The sequence below is a fragment of the Staurois parvus genome, unplaced genomic scaffold (assembly GCF_062004578.1).
Source record: "Staurois parvus isolate SC_StPar_1 unplaced genomic scaffold, SC_StPar_1.0 ptg000080l, whole genome shotgun sequence".
NCBI classification, from domain to species: domain Eukaryota; kingdom Metazoa; phylum Chordata; class Amphibia; order Anura; family Ranidae; genus Staurois; species Staurois parvus.
This window is the reverse complement of record NW_028317876.1, coordinates 6,453,019-6,472,978: the sequence shown is the minus strand read 5'-3', so window position 1 is coordinate 6,472,978 and position 19,960 is coordinate 6,453,019. Positions and strand designations below refer to the sequence as shown.

Here is a 19,960-nt window from a genome sequence, read left to right as displayed (position 1 = left end):
TGGACTCTAGAGCAGAAGAGATTTGTTCTCTGGAGTGATGAATCACGCTTCTCTGTCTGGCAATCCGAAGGGTGTGTCTGGGTTTGGCAGTTGCCAGGAGAACTGGACTTGCCTGACTGTATTGTGCCAAGTGTAAAATTTGGTGTTGGGGGGGATTATGGTGTGGGGTTGTTTTTCAGGGGTTGGACTTAGTTCCAGTGAAGGGAACTCTTAAGTCGTCCGCATACCAAGACATTTTTTACAATATAATGCTCCCAACTTTGTGGGAACAATTTGGGGATGGCCCCTTCCTACTCCTACATGAGTGCGGACCACTGCACAAAGCAAGGTCCATAAAGACATGGATGAGCAAGTTTTGGGTGGAGGAATTTGACTGGCCTGCACAAATTCCTGACCTCAACCTGATTAGAGTGGAGACTGCGAACCAGGCCTTCTCGTCCGACATTATTGCCTGACCTTACAAATGCGCTGGAAGAATGGTCAAACATTCCTTTAGACACACTCCTAAACCTTGTGGACAGCCTTCCCAGAAGAGTTGAAGCTGTTTTAGCTGCAAAGGGTGGACCAACTCAATATTGAACCCTGCGGACTAAGGCTGGAATTAAAGTTCATGTGCGTGTAAAGGCAGGCATCCCAATACTTTTGGCAATATAGTGTAATTTCTTTTTTTAGTATATTATGGTAAGAAGTAAGAAAGAAAAATCAGATTAGTATACAATCTAGCATTATATTATATTTTGCAGGTGGAGCTTTATGGTCCCTTGTCCATATTTTCAGGCTCTCTGCTTTGCTTCTTTGTTGTGAAGTCAGTGACTCAACACTTTTGATAGGACTGCTCAGGCAAATAGATAAGTGTCTTTTAAGGCATAAGCAAATCCTTAGACTAGCCCATTTGTACCTGATTGCATCCAAGAGACAAAACTTGCCAGACAAGATCTACATAGGCTGTAGGGGGAAGTGCTTGCTTATCATTACTTTGATGATCAAAAATCACTGAAAACTCAGGATGTGTTTTTTTCCAGCACTCTTTTCAAAAAGTTGAGACGTTCATTAATGGTTGTCACAATTTTAATTACTCCTATGCATCATGGGATTGAATATTTGGTTACCTCCAAATTGTTTCCTTTAATGCAGTAGTCGAAGTGTAGGTACCGTGGCATATCATTCCTCTGTGAAATCTTAATGGGCTAAGGCTGGCCACTGATGAGGGGTTTTTTTTTTTTTTTAGATCAGCCTCATCTACAGAAACAAGGTGGAAGGAATCCTCCCTGCTGTCAGAATACAATAGCACTCCTTTGTTGTCAGAATAAATTGATCAGCACTGCACCTGCTAATAGAATGAAAAATCCCCAACATTCCTGTTTGACAAAAGTCAATTCTATACAGTGGGAATGGCAATAGATGTATCAAAAATCCAGCCAGTCCCTGCTGGCCCAACCAAGTTTTGTTCCATCTATGGCCGACTTAAGACATTTAAGTTAGAAGAAATGAAGGGGGGGGGGGGGGGGGGAAGCAGCGCAAAAACTGTTCAAAGTCCTAGGCTATCCTGGTGGTGTTGAGGATAAACTTGGGTGGGCCCGTATGGCACTAAGGGCAATCCTTCCAAAAAGTACTGTAGCAAACTCTGTAGGATGAGAGGAGAAGAAGCGCCTCTAAGTGCAGCATAACACTTTATTCAGGTTAAAAGGTAGAAACACTCACATAGTTGAGGTTAATATAAGCTTTAAAACCGTAGTACGGTGTAAACATCGGTCAGGTGGGTGTACAGGGTGAAGAGCTGTCATCAGAATGGAGGATGGTGTAATCAGCGTGCCGCTGGAGCAGCGTGATGGCTGGAAGGGAACAGCTGTGGAGCCGGCCGGCGTGCACGTCCTCACTCAGAGCCGGGTGTAACGCAGAAGCGGCGTGGCCGTGATGACGTCAGATACCCAGGTTGCACTGTGAAGTGTTTCGGAGCATGTGCTGGCCGGGAACGGCGGAAGTGCGCTCCTTTATCAAGCAGGGGGAGGTGGAAGAACGATGTTGTATTTATGTGGAAATGGGGGGCTATTTGTAACTCAACCAATTGAATGGGTACACATGTAATTAAAGAAGTGATTGAACCATTGTTGTAAGGTGATAAGTGGAGTAAAATGTAAGTGGATGGAAAGTCACGGCTACTGAGAGAAATGGCAGAAAAGGGGGGAAAATACAAAAGAAGAAAAAATGAAACTAAAGGGGAAAACAATTGTGGAAAATAAATGGATGAAAACTGTGAAAAAAATGAAGAGTAAATTAGATGAATGAAAAAAGAGAAAAAAGTAAAAAGAAAAGGATGGTAAAAATAAAAAAGAAGCATGAGATAATTAAAAAAGGGGGTTACGTGTGAGTGTACACGCTGTATGAAAACTAAGATAATGTGTAAAATGGAAAATCTGAAATAATGTTGAAAAAATGTAATAAGAATAAGTCCTCTTATCCTCTTTGAAAATCGGATAACCTAATAAAGGATCCATCATACCACCAACGAAACACCTGCGGAGATGAAAAAGCCGCAATAGAATCCGGGTCACCAAAAAATGCTGAACCCGGAAAGACAGGGGAAACCAAATTTAACCTAAATTTATATTGAGACCAAAGCATCAATGAATGGGTCACAATGGCATTATGGGTGCATAATGAGCGGGGGGGGATTTTGGACCACAATATGCCTGGTAAATAGAACGGACGTATAGACTGAGATTCAAATCTGATCCATGGGATCTGGGAATTAATGGTCGCCCATTGTGATAATTGTGCGAAACGGGCTGCCAGGCTATTCTTAATTTTTATTTACATTTATTTTTATTTATGATTTTTAATTTTTTATCTTGTATATTTAATTTTTTCTCTAAATTTGAATTTTATCTCAATTTTAATTCTATTAATTTAATTTTTATTTAATTAAATTTATTATTTTTCACATTTTCACTTTTATATTACTTTTTAGTACATTTATACATTTTTTACTTTTATATTCTCCTAACCTCGCCCCACATTGCCACATCTATGCATCATCCCCCCGCTATCCCATTTCTATATTAATTTACTTCATTTAAATTGAAATTTATATCCATCCCCAAGTTTATTCTTAACCTTCATTTTATTACCCACATCATTCCCTTTATAAATAAAGGGAGGATTATGCGTAGACTTTTTTTTATCATCCTCACTAAAACTATTATATGATTATTTCATTATTGTTATTACATTGTTATAATTACTAAGCCCACCACTCCCATTAAGTCCTTACATCACTATAATCCAATTATCACACCATTTCCAACTATAAGCAGTATTTGTCATACCACTGTTATTTACTATTTATTATTTACAAATTGTACCACTGTTATCCCATGTTGATGTATCACTGTTGCAAGGCGATCCCCTTATTTTTATTTTTGATCTTGATTTATATTTTTAATTTTATTTTTAATTAATATTGTTTACATACATATACATACAGTGGGGATAGAAAGTTTTGGCACCCCAGCTAAAAATGTGTATTAATGTGCATAAAGAAGCCAAGGAAAGATGGAAAAATCTCCAAAAGGCATCAAATTACAGATTAGACATTCTTATAATATGTCAACAAAAGTTAGGTTTTATTTCCATCATTTACACTTTCAAAATAACAGAAAACAAAAAAATGGCGTCTGCAAAAGTTTGGGCACCCTGCAGAGTTAATATCTTGTACTGCCCCCTTTGGCAAGTATCACAGCTTGTAAACACTTTTTGTAGCCAGCCAAGAGTCTTTCAATTCTTGTTTGAGGTCTTTGCCCATTCTTCCTTACAAAAGTCTTCCAGTTCTTTGAGATTTCTGGGCTGTCTGTCACGCACTGCTCTTTTAAGGTCTATCCATAGATTTTCAATTATGTTGAGGTCAGGAGATTGTGAAGGCCATGGCAAAACCTTCAGTTTACGCCTCTTGATGTAATCCCCCGTGGATTTCGAGGTGTGTTTTAGGATCATTATCCATTTGTAGAAGCCATCCTCTTTAACTTCAGCTTTTTCACAGATGGCATCAAGTTACCATCCAAAATTTGCTGAAATTGTATTGAATCCATTTTTCCTTCTACTCGTGAGATGTTCCCTGTGCCACTGGCTGCAACACAACCCCAAAGCATGATTGATCCAACCCCATGCTTAACAGTTGGACAGAGGTCCTTTTCATTAAATTCTGTGCCCCTTCTTCTCCAAACGTACCTTTGCTCATTCCGGCCAAAAAGTTCAATTTTAACTTCATCGGTCCACAGAACTTGTTTCCAAAATGCATCAGGCTTGTCTATATGTTCATTTGCAAAGTTCAAACGATGATTTTTGTGGTGAGGACGTAGAAGAGGTTTTCTTCTGATGATTCCATGAAGACCATATTTGTACAAGTATCTCTTTATAGTGGAATAGTGTACCACAACTCCAGTGTCTGCCAGATCTTTCTGGAGGGATCGTGCAGTCAAACGTGGGTTTTGAATTGTTTTTCTCACAATCCTGCGAGCTGTTCTGTCTGATATTGTTCTTGGTCTTCCAGATCTTGCTTTAACTTCCACTGTTCCTGATGACTGCCACTTCTTAATTACATTCCAAACAGAGGATATTGACATCTGAAAACGCTTTGCTATCTTCTTATAGCCTTCTCCAGCTTTGTGAGCGTCAACTATTTTCAGTTTCAGTTTTCTAGACAACTGCTTAGAAGAACCCATGGTGCTGATTGTTGGGGCAAGGTCAGATGAGTCTGGGCATTTAAAACCTTTGAGATTGACATCACCTGGTCTTCCCAGATGATGATTGAGAACAATCCATGACACTGGCAGGTCTCAGCTTGGCAAAGGGGGCAGTGCATGCTATAAATTCTGCAGGGTGCCCAAACTTTTGCAGACGCCATTTTTTTGTTTTCTGTTATTTTGAAAGTGTAAATGATGGAAATAAAATCTAACTTTTGTTGACATATTATAAGAATGTCTAATCTGTAATTTGATGCCTTTTGGAGATTTTTCCATCTTTCCTTGGCTTCTTTATGCACATTAATACACATTTTTAGCTGGGGTGCCAAAACTTTCTATCCCCACTGTATGTATATGTATGTAAACAATATTAATTAAAAATAAAATTAAAAATATAAATCAAGATCAAAAATAAAAATAAGGGGATCGCCTTGCAACAGTGATACATCAACATGGGATAACAGTGGTACAATTTGTAAATAATAAATAGTAAATAACAGTGGTATGACAAATACTGCATATAGTTGGAAATGGTGTGATAATTGGATTATAGTGATGTAAGGACTTAATGGGAGTGGTGGGCTTAGTAATTATAACAAAATGTAATAACAATAATGAAATAATCATATAATAGTTTTAGTGAGGATGATAAAAAAAGTCTACGCATAATCCTCCCTTAGGTATTTATAAAGGGAATGATGTGGGTAATAAAATGAAGGTTAAGAATAAACTTGGGGATGGATATAAATTTCAATTTAAATGAAGTAAATTAATATAGAAATGGGATAGCGGGGGGATGATGCATAGATGTGGCAATGTGGGGCGGGGTTAGGAGAATACAAAATTAAAAGTAAAAAATGTATAAATGTACTAAAAAGTAATACAAAAGTGAAAATGTGAAAAATAATGAATTTAATTAAAATAAAAATTAAATTAATAGAATTAAAATTGAGATAAAATTCAAATTTAGAGAAAAAATTAAATCTACAAGATAAAAAATCATAAATAACAATAAAAGTAAATAAAAATTAAGAATAGCCTGTCAGCCCGTTTCGCACAATTATCACAATGGGCGACCATTAATTCCCAGATCCCATGGATCAGATTTGAATCTCAGTCTATATATCCGTTCTATTTACCAGGCATATTGTGGTCCAAAATCCCCCCCCCGCTCATTATGCACCCATAATGTCATTGTGACCCATTCATTGATGCTTTGGTCTCAATATAAATTTAGGTTAAATTTGGTTTCCCCTGTCTTTCCGGGTTCAGCATTTTTTGGTGACCCGGATTCTATTGCGGCTTTTTCATCTCCGCAGGTGTTTCGTTGGTGGTATGATGGATCCTTTATTAGGTTATCTGATTTTCAAAGAGGATGATCTGATATCACCTTTTGAGATGTTACGCACACACTTTGATATCCCGCTTCGTGAATATCATCATTATCGACAGATCAGACATTTTTTTTAGTTCACATTTTGGTCTTATACCTTCATCTCCAATTTCGTTTTTCAAACGTATTAGCCGTGACTCTCCTAGGGGCAGGGGTCTTATTTCAGATATGTATCGTCAACTCTTGGTTAGTTCTTTTCCCACACCCCCTCTTTACAGACAAAAATGGGAAACTGATAGTGGTATCACCTTTTCAGATGAGGATTGGGATTCCATGGTGGATAACATATGTAAGAGCTCCAGATCCCTTTTGGTCCATGAGACAGCCCTCAGGGTGTTAACCAGATGGTATTATACCCCATCCAGACTACATGTCTTGTATCCAAACACGTCTCACCTATGTTTTCGTGGCTGCGGCCTTGCAGGTACTCTGCTGCATACATTTTGGACCTGTCCGGGCCTGTCCTTGGTGTGGCGTAGGATCTCAGAGGTGGCTTCTGCGATGGCGGGGGTTCCGGTGCATCTTACTGTACAGTCCTACCTACTGGGAGCCCATATCTCGGGAGTTCAGACTCAGATTGTGAGGCTAATCCACACCATTTGTATATTCACCCTATGGGCTATTGCCCTACACTGGAAGTCCCTCACAGTACCATTGGCTTCTGTTCTGCATAGGATTGATGCTGTGATGCTCATGAAGAGAATTCATTACACTCTACTGGACAAGATGCACTTATTTGATAGAAAATGGGAAATTTGGAGAACTCATAGGCATTTACTACATGATTAAGAAACACCCCTGTTTGGATTGATTGAGGTATTCTGTCAGTAGCCGAATAATTCTTCATACCTTTCTATTTATATTGTTCATGTACTTAAATTCTTTTCTCTCTTTCTCCTTTTTTTCTTTACATGATTGTACTTTCTGACATGCACATTTCAGTTGTGCCTTGTTTCTGTTTTATATACTGTTTAAAGATGTAATGCTACTTTACAGTCTATTTCTTGAAAAATAAAATAGTTTGTAAACAAAAAAAAAATTAATATCAATAAAAAGCGAGAAAAAATAATAGTAACTGAAGTTAGCAGTTATAAAAAGGGTTTATAGTATGGTGCTGATGTCTAATTCCTCATTAAGTCCCCCCCGGGTATAGTGTGTCTAGTATAAATATCCAATAAGTTTCTTGTGAGCAGAGTTTATTAAAGCATTCAGACTCTGAAAGATTTTTGGGGATGGATTCTAAAATCAAGACTTGTAGGCAGTCAGTGGATTTATGATGGTATTCCAGGAAATGGCAGGGGACTGTGTTTGTCCTTACCATCTTCTATGAGGCGTCTGTGCTCACCAAATCTGGCACGGAGGGGTCTGATGGTACGCCCCACATATAAGAGGCCGCAGGGACAGGATAAACAATATATCACGTGGTCAGTGGAGCAGTTATAAAATTCTTTTAATGTGTAGGTTTTGCCTTTGGTGATTAAAGTGTTCCGTCTCTCGACTGAAGACATTTACCTGACATCAGAACACCAGCATTGAGTTTCTTATTGGACAGGAAGTGGTGGGAAATCTCTTCAAAGGGGACTCAAACAAAAACATATTTTTGGTGGCGTGAGGAAGGGTTAGAACCTATGGCAATGTCTCTGTCATGGTGACCGCTCTGGCCTGGCACTTAATACACAGATGTCAGCAGAAAATGATGTGAAGGAAAATTTCTCCAGTGGGTTCACAAACAAAAATCAAATCCTGACATTTTAATTCTTCTCCACTCTATCCAATACTTAAAGCTCTAGCTAGAATTTGGCTTTAATTTTTGTACGTTTGTGCTAGTATTTTAATGGTTACATTTTGTGTTCTGAGTCATGCAGCAGCATTTGTTTTTTTGATCATATTTGCCTTATTTTAATTAGCAGCTATAACCTGTTTCTTTTGCTTATTTTTAGGTATCAAATTGTTGTGGAAATCATTCAAGCAACTACAATTGGAAGCTTTCCCCAGATGAAGAGACAGAAAGGTAAGTAGGAGTTTTGACAGGAGTGTGAATTATTTTTCCTTGGACCTGTGACCAGAGATTGTGTGTGAATAAATATGCCTTACTGGGTTTTTAACAAGTATACCGGGTGTTGTACTTTTGTGTCTGGGGTTTCATTTTTATTACATATTTTTACTGCAGATCTCATTGGACATTGGAATAATTTAGATCCAATTAAATAAATTACCTATCTGCACAAACACAACACACAGTTTTGCCTGTTGTATTTTTTAATCCCATCAATAAGTGTGTTTTAGATTCTTTTGCTTTAGTGATAATTTGTAGGTTTGCTAGGTTTTAAACCAGAAAGTCCAGTTTTTGAAACTGCTATAGTTCAAAACCTTCTTCTTCTTTTTTTTTTTTTTTTTTTTTTTTTTAACCCTGAAACAAAATAAGTCTCTTTTCCAAAATGTCCTTTTGTAAACTGCTAATTCCCCTATAGAGAGAAAGAGGTGTTGCAGTACAGATAAGAGCAGTTTGGATAACAACCATGGCTCCAGCCATAGGTACAGTTAAGTGCATAATTATAGCTACTCCAGAAATGAAAGTGCGCTGTTCACAAGATTATCCAGTGAAAATAAAGGGGAAATAGACTTAAAAAAAAGAATGCATCTGCCATATCTAAGGACCAGCAAGCTGTAAGATATTACATTTATGCTTTAATCTTGAATCCTTGAAATTATTTAAGGAGAGCAAGGTCTCTTTAAGTTTCAAAAAAATCTATTTTTTGCTTTGTTTGTGTCACTTCTAAAACAATTTGTCTAACCAGTCATATCACATAAATGCCTCTTGCGTGGTGTATTAGGAATTTCAGAAGCTACTAATATTGAGGTGGCTGAGAGGACTTCATCCTCCTCTTTGCCCATGAGGAAGTGGAAGCAGGGTAACAGCAAAAAAAGGTACTTGCCCCTTCCCCTCAAAAAAATCCAGCTTTAGTTAAAATAGAGTCTGGGAGGAGAGAGTTTTTCATTTTTGGGCGTAAGGTCCTCTTTAATATCAGAAATATACACTTCAGTATCAACATTGTAATACTATTGTCAAACTTGATTCATAATTTTGGACAGGAGGAATAATGCAGTTGTAGATTAGTCTGTTATAATATGCTGTTGCACTATGCAGGCATAGATAACACAAGCTCTGTCAGACCACTGATATCACACTCCTCATTATTATCCTAAATCGGGAATTATTGCTCAAGGCTTTCTGTTTTATCTGGGGTTGATTTTCCGGATTTATGCTTGGCAAAAAGATGATTGTTGCTATTAAGAATAGATCTTGATAAAAACAACTGTAGATACACATAGGGGAGGCGGTGTGACTTATTTCTTATATACAGTAGATTTCAGTCTGGTTACCTTCCTGAGCAATTCTATTCCCTGTGGTGACATAATGCTTGCGGTTAATAACAGATTGCTGGCACGATTATGGCTACAAAATGGGTAATGGTGGCAAAAATGGAAACTGTTGTTGTTCTGGGAATAACTCTGTACTAATAATTGGCAGGAACACTATATGCAGAAAAGTAAGACAAGAACCTAGAATTTAATTGGGAGCTTGTAAAACCAGTTAAGATTTGTGCTTTACTTACTATATTGCATTGTAAGAAATCTTTCATGGACCTAGAAAAAGGTGATATCTTACAAATGGGGACTCAAATGGCAATGAAGATGTGATGGAGGCTATAACCCCTCCTGTGCTGTGTGAACATCTGCCATACTCAATGCCAATAGGTATAATAGAAGACTGCCAGAGCTGTAAATGGAGGAGAGTGTAGAAAATAAGATATGGTACATTGAATAGTTGTTTGGTGCATAAACACCCATTTGATTAGCTTAGACTATTCATTTTCTTTGATATTAGGGTTGCATTTCTGATTTATTTCTACCTAACTTTATCTGGTTTTCTAATAATGTAAAGTGTATATAAAACCTAAATCGCATTAACAGTACGAGCGTCTTAAAGGGGCTTAATTAAATAAAAGCTGTTTGTATACACTACACACATGCCACAGTTCTTGTACCCACACACTCTTAATTACTGTACCAAACGTGAGAGCCTAACAGACAAGTACAAAAGGGTAAATAAATCAGCATTTAGGAAATTCAAGTAAACAGGAGGTGAAGCTGATAGAAAAGGGTATTAAAATAGACAAAAGGAGGCCAAACACGTTATCAGCTCTGCCAAAGCACAGAAAGAGGAGGAATGGCTAATTCTATTAAGAACTGAGACAAAACCTTTTTTTTCAGGTAGATCAGTGATGGAAGGGAAAAATACAATAGGATCACTAAAATGAGAACTGGGCACAGCACTTATGTTGAGAGAGACCTAGATGTAGAAACCCATTAAAACAAATACTTCTCAAAATTGTACTAACAATGACAAGTTGGGGGATCATATCAGTTCTAGTATTCACAGTTCATTTTCAGGATTTCTGTAGGCAGTAGGGGAAAGGACCCAGTTAACACTTAATAAAGAAATGGAACCTGATGGTATTCATCACAGAGTTCTAAGAGAACTTCAGGGTATAGTTGTTGAACCTTTTAATGGATCCTTTTAATCAATCCCTTCTAACAGAAAGTTCCCTATGACTGACGGACAGATAATATTGTACATATCCGCAAGAAAGGCTATAAGGTAGAAGCTGGCAATCACAAGACAGTGAGTTTAACATTTGTTGTAGTCAAGTTAATGGAATTGCTCCTGTAAAGGATCATTGATCACCTAAAAACACACAACTTGCTGGATCCAAAGCAGCATGGTGTTACTGAAGGCAGATCATGTAAGACTAATCTGCTTTTTTTTTTTTTTTTTACTATATCACTGATGTTTTGAACCAGGGTGGTGCTGTGGACACAGCCAATCTTGGTTTCAGCAAAGCATTTGTTACTGTTCCACATAATGACCAAATAAAAAAAAAAATTGTACAAGCTAGGAGTATCCCTTGAGTGGTTCAGTGGGTATGCATTTTGCCAAAGGATAGATACCAGAGCATCGTAGTAAATGATGTTCGTTCAGAACAGGGAGCAGTCAGTAGTAGTGTACCACAAGGCTCTGTACTAGGTCCTGTTCTATTTTATCTGTATGTAAGTGATATAAATAAAGGTTTGTTGGGTAAGGCATGTACTTTTGCTGATGTTACAAAGATGTACAATAGGGCTGGTATTCCTGGAGGTCTGGAACATGATTTGGCATTGCTGGAAGATTGGCCAAAGCAGTGAAAACTGCAGTTAAATTTTTCTAAATCCCTTGAGAGTGTACATCATTGGTGGTACAGGGTTAAGCCAGCACTGCAGAGGAAAAAGATTTGGGGTACTTATTTTAGATGTTGGCTAAATGTGCAAATAATGTGACAATGAGAAAAGCAAATAGAATCCTAGGATGCATCTCTAAAGAGGTTATCAGCAGGAGGAAAAAGGTCCTGATTCCACTATATACAGTAGATCTTTAGTTAGACCTCATTTAGAATACTGTGTCCAGTTCTGGAGACCTTCGCTTACAAAAAGAGATTGAGAAGATAGCAAAAGTCCAAAGATGGGTAGCAAAAACAGTGAAAGGTCTGAGGGATAAAAAATATCAAGAACATAATGTGTACAGTTTGGAGGAAACCTTTAAGGTTTAGAAGGGCAGTATTTTCAATATGAAACCAAAATCAAGACAAAGGGACATGACCTCAAACTAGCAGGAGGAACATTCAAAACTCATCCTAGGAAGTATTTTTTACCAAAAGGGTAGTTAATGCTTGAAATAGACTTCCACCAGAGGTAGGGAGTTTGGGCAGCTCCAAAAAATACATAACCACTCCTCAATAAGTCCCTCGGTGCTAACGGCACTATTTGGTTATCTCTACTTTCCATCTTGCTTCCTGATTATTAATGTCCCATCATGACCCTGCCAACAGTGTTCTCCTGATTCCAGGACTGGATTTACATGTTCCCCACAGAGGCATCCTGCTGATGGCCAGTTTATGACAAGCGATAAGTAATCGTCCAATATCTGAGTTGCCACCTTGCTTTTTTATTTCATTAAGTTTAGCATATCTACTACATTCAGACTGGTGCCCTCTGATGTTCTGTCATAAACAAGCGTTGAACCCATGCAGTGCAGAGAGGAGCTTTAATCCAGTCTTAGAAATGTTCTTCTGTGCTTTTAAATATTGCCTGTATATAAGAAATCTGCTCTGACAAGCATAGAAACATGTGCTTTTTATATGAAACTCAACTAAAAGTTAACTTCTCATTGCTCGAATCCTGGAGATGAAAGTCCTGTAGAAAGGAATTATGGTGTCAGGCAGCATGCAGAGCTTCACACAAGCCTCAGAAGTCTTGTATAATGGTGTTTTGCCTTGGGAGAAACAGCCACTGTGTCCTTTAATTTTGTTTTTCTGTGACTGTTTTGATGACTACGTGGTCAGACTGAATAAATAATCCTGCTGCTAAATGAAAGCATAAATGGCAGTGTATTTCTAATGGGCTGCTTCAGGCACAGATTTGTATCACTACTAATGAAGAGCAAAATGGACAATAACATTATAAGGGCAGCTTGTTTTTCCTTTTTAGTTTGATTGCCATTGTCCAGTCATTTGTATGACATGTTCTAAAAAGGTGCTGCTCTCCTTTTTATAGATATATATGACCTTTTATATATTCATTTTCAATGCCATATGAAAACAAGTCACTTTGAAATATGATTACCGGTATATTTAAATGGCCTTCCTATTTTTTTTTTTTTTTTTTGCAGCCTGTCATAATTTCATAAATCAGCATAGTACATGTACTATATATTTCTCTTTCTTGCAACTATGACAATGATGTTCATTTTGTGGGCAGGAATTTTAACCTTGCTCTGTAATTGGCTGTAACTGTCATCTGTACAGAGCTTGAGTTTAATTTATAGGACAACCTGTTGAGTGGAATATGGCATTCTCAGCATTGCACTAGGAGTTTCATCTTTGGTGAGATACTTGAACAGAAGGCCTCCTTCACCCCATGTGCAGAGACGTGAGTTTTTCTACATCTTTTTTTGCAAGGGCACAGAGAAAACAAATGTCTTCTACAGTTGTGTTCAAAATAATAGCAGTGTGTTGAAAAAAGTAAATAAAGCTCAAAATCCTTCTAATAGCTTTTATTTCCATACACACAAATGCATTGGGAACACTACACATTCTATTCCAAATCAAAACATGAAGAAAAATATATCAAATTTGTGTTGTTCCTCTAAACAAATTGAAGAAAAGTGAATATTATACTGTTCAAAAAAAAATAGTGTTTGTATTCTTCTTTGCAAACTCAAACATTCACTATATAAACTGAAAAATGTTTAAGTGATTCAAAGGAAAGCAAAATCTTCAATTAATATTTAGTTGTACAAGCACTGTTTCTGAGAACTGCTGTACATCTGTGTTGCATGGAGTCAACCAACTTCTGGCACCTGTGAACAGGTATTCCAGCCCAGGATGATTGGACTACATTCCACAGTTCTTCTCTCTTTCTTGGTTTTGCCTCAGAAACTGCATTTTTTATGTCACCCCACAAGTTTTCTATTGGATTAAGATCTGGGGATTGGGCTGGCCACTCCATAACGTCAATCTTGTTGGTCTGGAACCAAGATGTTGCACGTTTACTGGTGTGTTTGGGGTTATTGTCTTGTTGGAACACCCATTTCAAGGGCATTTCCTCTTCAGCATAAGGCAGCATGACCTCTTCAAGTATTCTGATGTATTCAGACTGATCCATGATCCCTGGTATGCGATAAATAGGCCCAACACCGTAGTATGAGAAACATCCCCATATCATGATGCTTGAGCAACCATGCTTCACTGTCTTTACAGTGGACTGTGGCTTGAATTCATTCTTTGGGGGTCGTCTGACAAACTGTCTCCGGCCACTAGACCCAAAAAGAACAATCTTACTTTCATCCGTCCACAAAATGTTGCGTAATTTCTCTTTAGGCCAGTCAATGTGCTCTTTGGCAAATTGTAACCTCTTCAGCACATGTCTTTTTTTTCAACAGTGGGACTTTGCTTGGCTTCACATAGGCATCTTCTAATTGTAACAGTACTCACAGGTAACTTTAGACCTTCTTTGATCTTCCTGGAGCTGATTGTTGGCTGAGTCCTTGCCACTTTGGCTATTCTATCCATTCGAATGGTAGTTTTTCACTTTCTTCCACATCTTTCAGGTTTTGGTTGCCATTTTAAAGCATTTGCGATCATTTTAGCTGAGCAGCCTATCATTTTCTGCACTTCTTTACATGTTTTCCCCTCTCCAATCAACTTTTTAATCAAGGTACGCTGTTCTTCTGAACAATGTCTGGAATGACCCATTTTCCTCAGAATTTCGGAGAGAAATACACTGTAACCAGCATGTACAACATTTGCTGCCTTCCTTCCTTAAATAAGGGCAATAATTGCCACCTGTTTTTCAAAGAATGAATGACCTCACTAATAGAACTCCACACTGCTATTATTTTGAACATGCCCCTTTCAATTAGTGATTCAATTACACAAAATCAGCAGCATGCATGTCATGACTGTTGGGTCTGTTGGATTTCTATTACTCTACTACACCTGCTAGTAAATTATTTGCTACATTTCTACAAAAAAACAGTGATTGATCAGGTTAGTGATGTCTGACTGCTATTATTTTTAACACAACTGTATGTGTCCTGTTCACACCACCACACTGGTATCATGTGTGGATCTTTTATATGCAGAAATCTGCTATGTGTATGCAGGTTGTGGTGTGAACAGAGAACAATTGGGCACATTTCAGTTTTGGGGAGATGTACTTAATAAATATGCATGGCTCTGTACGTGGCATGAACAAGCCTATGCAAGTCAAATCTGTGTTTTTTTCCGTCAGTTTTTATGCACATATGGTGTGAACGAGGCCAAACTTTTTCTTACAGCACAAAAATGGGTAAGAATCTACAAGAAAATATTTGATACGTTTTTGAAGCGCATATAATTGATCTTTAACCACTTAACGCTAAGCGACATACGGGTATGTTGCCCAGCTTTAAGTGGTTATAAAGGGATGATGCTTGCAGCTGCAAGCATCCCAGTATTTTTTTTTTTTTTTTTCTGCCAGCGGTCAGAAATCCTTTTGGCTAAATAGAAGCAGTGGGAGAGTATGGTCCCCCTTTCACAGCCTTGTCGGGCTCTTCTGTCCCACCGAGGAATCCACGAGTGCAGCCGGTGATTTCCACCAGCTGATCGGGAATCAGAATGGCCCTGATCCTCTTTATGGTCTGCGAAACTGGAAGCAATGAGTATTTTGTCGACTTCTGGTTTCACTGGAAGTCAATAAACCATTACTAGTTTGAAAAAGCATAGGGGATGTATGAGCAAGCAGATATTCTGACAGGAAGCTTAAATGACGTACCACAGCACTGTAGTAGTTCATTGAAAACTACAAGCCAACCAGTGCTAAGGCTGTTGGGACTTGCAGTTAATTCATGCTCTGTAGACTGTGAATGAATAATGTGGCCGGAGCCCCACACGGCTGCTCTGTTTTCATATTTGACAGATAGTACGGGGAAACTTATCCCCGTATTCTGTCAGAGGAAAGGGGGGGGGGGTGGCGGCTGCGGCTATGGGAGCATGTAACATGTTTCACCCTAAAAATGGGTGGAACATGTAACATGTTCCCACAGGTGAACTTATCCTTCAAGGGCAGAGGAGAGATCTGGGGTACCCCAGATCTCTTAGTAAAGAATACCTGTCACTGCCTATTTTTTACAATAAAATTTATTTACAATATTGATTACAATAAAAATTATTTTAAAAAATTAAAGGGATAGTGTAAAAAATACAAAATTTAAAGGGCCCCCAAACCCCCCCGGGCTCACCTGCAAGGGCAAACACACCCATCGGTATGTAAACCGCAAACACACCATACATGTGTAGTATCACCATGAACGTCAGATTAAGAGCAATAATTCTAGCAGCAGACCTCCTGTGTAAATTTAAAGTGATATCCTATAAAGGCTTTAAAATTGACGCCATTGGATAATAAAATATACGTAGTTTGGTGCTGTTGCACGGGCGTTCGCAATTTTAGAGCATGACATGTTTGGTATCCATTTCCTTGGCGTAACATCGTTTATATTTTGTCAAACAATTGTAAAGTAAAGTGTATTATTCCAAAATGCATTTGAAAAACCACTGCACAATTTTATTCTCTAGGGCCTCTGCTATAAAATATATATAATGTTTGGGGGGGTTTGAGTAATTTTCTAGCAAAAAATACTGATTTTTACATGTAAACAATAAAAGGAAAAAAAAATATAGGCCCAGTCTTGAAGTGGTTAAAGCAGAAATACTGGCAAAAAATTTTTTGAACCATGCAGTGGGGCTGTGCTCGCTCTTCCCTAAATCCCTGGACAAACTGAGCAGTTTTCCAATGCAGTGCAGTCAGAGCCTCAATGCATGTGAAAAAAAAAAAAATTACATGGAGTTCTCCTTTAAAGGAAACGTATGGGAATAGAAAAAAAAAAAATCTATACTCCCCTTCCTGCTGTAGCATGGGTGCGATCGTCCGCTCTGAACCCAAGAACTGAGCAAACACAGGACTGCTTATCTATTAGTTCTCAGTCTTCCCAGAGCAGAGAGTGGGAGCAGCTGAGTCTGGCTCTCAGCATAATGCTGACAGGCTGAGCCAGCTGCCAGTCAGGCATCTAAATGGATCCCAACAATATGGCCTATAGCGGCTCTGTGACATCAGCTGACAGTTGGCTTTAGTCTTCTGTTGGCTGATTCTGGTACACAGGAATGCAGTTGTAAGTGCACTCTTGTGACCCAGAAGAGAATCATAGCCATAAAGGCTTTGGCCATACTTCTTTTAAGGATTTGCCAGGCTTTGTTGGAAAATTGGATTGGCCCACATTCTTCATCAACTATATTTTACTAGGCAGTATATTCTAGGCCAGCTCAGCGTGCCAACATTTTGAACATAGCCGGCCAACAGAAAAGCAACTGACTGCTCAAAACATAACTCTTTGTTAGCCCAGTGTTTAAAATGTTTGGTCAGTACCATCTTCACAACCTATACGAGATACCAATATCACCATTGCTATGAAAAGTTTTATAAGTGTAACACCCACCTACACTGCTACAGCCAACCAAATGCTTCATCAAAAAGAATAAATACGAGCGCATCTATATAGCAGCTGAGCATAAGGTACCAAACACCCTCAAAACAATATATATCACAAGATGCAGCGCTAATGACTATAACATATATGCATAAATCAAGAAATCTGTCATAAATGACTAAACAGTAGAAAGTTCATAAAATGGGTGACTTTAGTGCTCTCTTCTCCTATATATCCTCCTGCTGGTCAGGCGTTTGTGCAGAATAGTGTTGAAGGGGTGCACACTCACCAGAACGCACAGATAAATGAGCGTTTATTATAGATTCCCCTTTAGGATCATCAACTGGACATGCTGTGGTATTACGACAAAACACCTTCCAGACCTCCTAGATGTTCCTGTATATTCCCTGGTTTAGATGACCTGCGTACTTCTCCTTAGGATCAGCATACGATTCGTACCCCACAGAGAGATGAGTGGCTAGAATGGGTACTCCCCAAGGGAGTCAGAACAAAACGCATCCATAGTGTAGTAGGTCATATAAGGATTTATTTAAAATTCAGCAACCCGTGTACACGGTGTAAGGTAAACAAAATGGACTAACCGTCCAGTATTAAAAATGACCGCCGGAGCGCCACGATGCTCCGGCGGTATGACGTCACGGCGTTCTTGGCTCCTCCTACGCGTTTCGTGCACACGCACGTCGTCTGGGGGGATGTGCCACTGAACGCCGGGCCGTGCGACGTTCATTTATATGCTAGGCGCATGCGCTTTGGAAAGGCGCCATCATCCTGAAGTCTGACCACGAACGATCGGATCTTCATACCAGCGCCATATTTCATTAGTTTTGCATACTAATAAGTGTACTCGGCTGGTTATCATTTTCAAGCATTATGCTTTTATCCTTCAAAACCTTCCAATCAATATTACTGACCACCAAGCCGATTAGTACATATTTTACTTTATATGGTAATAGGATAATTATATTTCCAATTAGCCAGAAATAAATTCCGAATCAAAAATGGTCTATTGTGTGTGGCACTAGCATATAAACTATATGCCAAAATATATTATACATTAAAATACAATTTTAATATGAGTCAAACATACCCAATGTAATGCAATTAAAATAAAGGACTACCATAAGTCCTTACTAAAATATAGATTATAAATTATAAAATAGTATATAAAATACAGTATCTATCAATCAATACAAATGGATTTAAATAGATGGTCCAAAGGTTTACTAAAAGGGGACATAGATGTATTGAGCCAACAACATCTTATCCTATTTTCTGAATATATAGTTTCAACTGTTCTTGATGAAACAGTTAAGATCTATATCTATATTGTGACCTTTGGGCTGCAGCGTTTGGAGTTCATATATCCAGCGCGTTTCGAGCTGAGAGACTTTCCGTATTTTGTTTATCCCCCTCCAATGGGGTTGTACAGTATCTATCCCAACAAATTTCAGGGTTGATGGATCATTATTATGTTTACATTTGAAGTGATAAGACAATGAATGATCTTTATATCCCTTTTTAATATTACTGATATGTTCTCTCAGTCTATCACGTAGACGTCTGGTAGTACGCCCCACATACTGGAGTTTGCAAGAGCATTCAAGGAGATATACTACGTTCTTACTGTAGCAGGTTATACAATTGTCTATTTTATATGATCTTCCTGTAGTGCATGAAGAGAAGGTAAATAGTTTCTGTCTCCTTACGTTATTAATCTTACAAATAACGCACTTATTACACGGAAAGAAACCTTTTATATTTGGTGCAAAAGTAATCTTCTCTGGAGGATCAATGACGTTTGGTGCTAATCGATGTCTTAATGAAGTGGCTTTCTTGTAAATAACTTCAGGTTTTACTGGAAGAATTTTAGAAAGAATAGGGTCCGCCATCAACACATTCCAGTTTTTATTTATAATGTGTTTAATGGCTCTGTGCTGTGTAGAATATGTGGTTAAAAACGGACAAGACAACGACCTATTGGTTATGCTTTTTTCCTCCAACAGTGTATTTCTATTTAGATTAGCCACTTGTTGTATGGTGTCATCCATATTCTGTTGGGAATAACCTTTTTCCACAAATTTCATTTTTAAGGTTTCAGCCTGTGTGTGATACATATCTAATTTGGTACAATTCCTACGTATTCTAGTGAATTGACCTTTGGGGATATTAGCTAACCATACGGGATGATGGCAACTGTCTAACGGGATGAAACTATTCCTGTCCGTTTTTTTAAAAAAGGATTTGGTAGTAATCATCCCATTGTCATTTGATAATGTCAAGTCCAAAAAGTTTATCTCTGTGTTACTAAATACATAGCTGAATTCAATATTGCATGTATTGTCATTTAATGTTTTAAAAAAGTTATGTAGAGATTCCTCTTTCCCATTCCATAATAAGAACACGTCATCTATAAATCTTTTGTAAAATAATAACTCCGGCCATTCTCTTGCGTAAATTAAAAACTCCTCCCAATACGCCATAAAAAGATTTGCTAGACTGGGGGCAAACTTTGCCCCCATTGCTACTCCTTTGGTTTGCAAAAAATATTTGTGGTCAAACCAGAAATAGTTGTTCTGCATTGCAAACTGCAGTAATGTTAAAATATACTCAATATGTAGGGGAGATAAAGTGCTTAGAGTGTCTAAAAAATATTTTGCAGCATCCAACCCATCTTCATGTGCAATG

General features: G+C 38.1%; 1 protein-coding gene across 1 annotated transcript in view; it reads left to right on the top strand.

Moving 5' to 3' along the window:
- Positions 1-19,960, top strand: part of SNX25 (sorting nexin 25) — a 254,683-nt gene that overhangs the window by 151,679 nt on the left and 83,044 nt on the right. Inside the window, exon 6 of the mRNA XM_089669604.1 lies at positions 8,073-8,143. Within this exon, the coding sequence (XP_089525730.1) occupies positions 8,073-8,143 (71 nt within the window). The remainder of the gene's footprint in view (positions 1-8,072; positions 8,144-19,960) is intronic.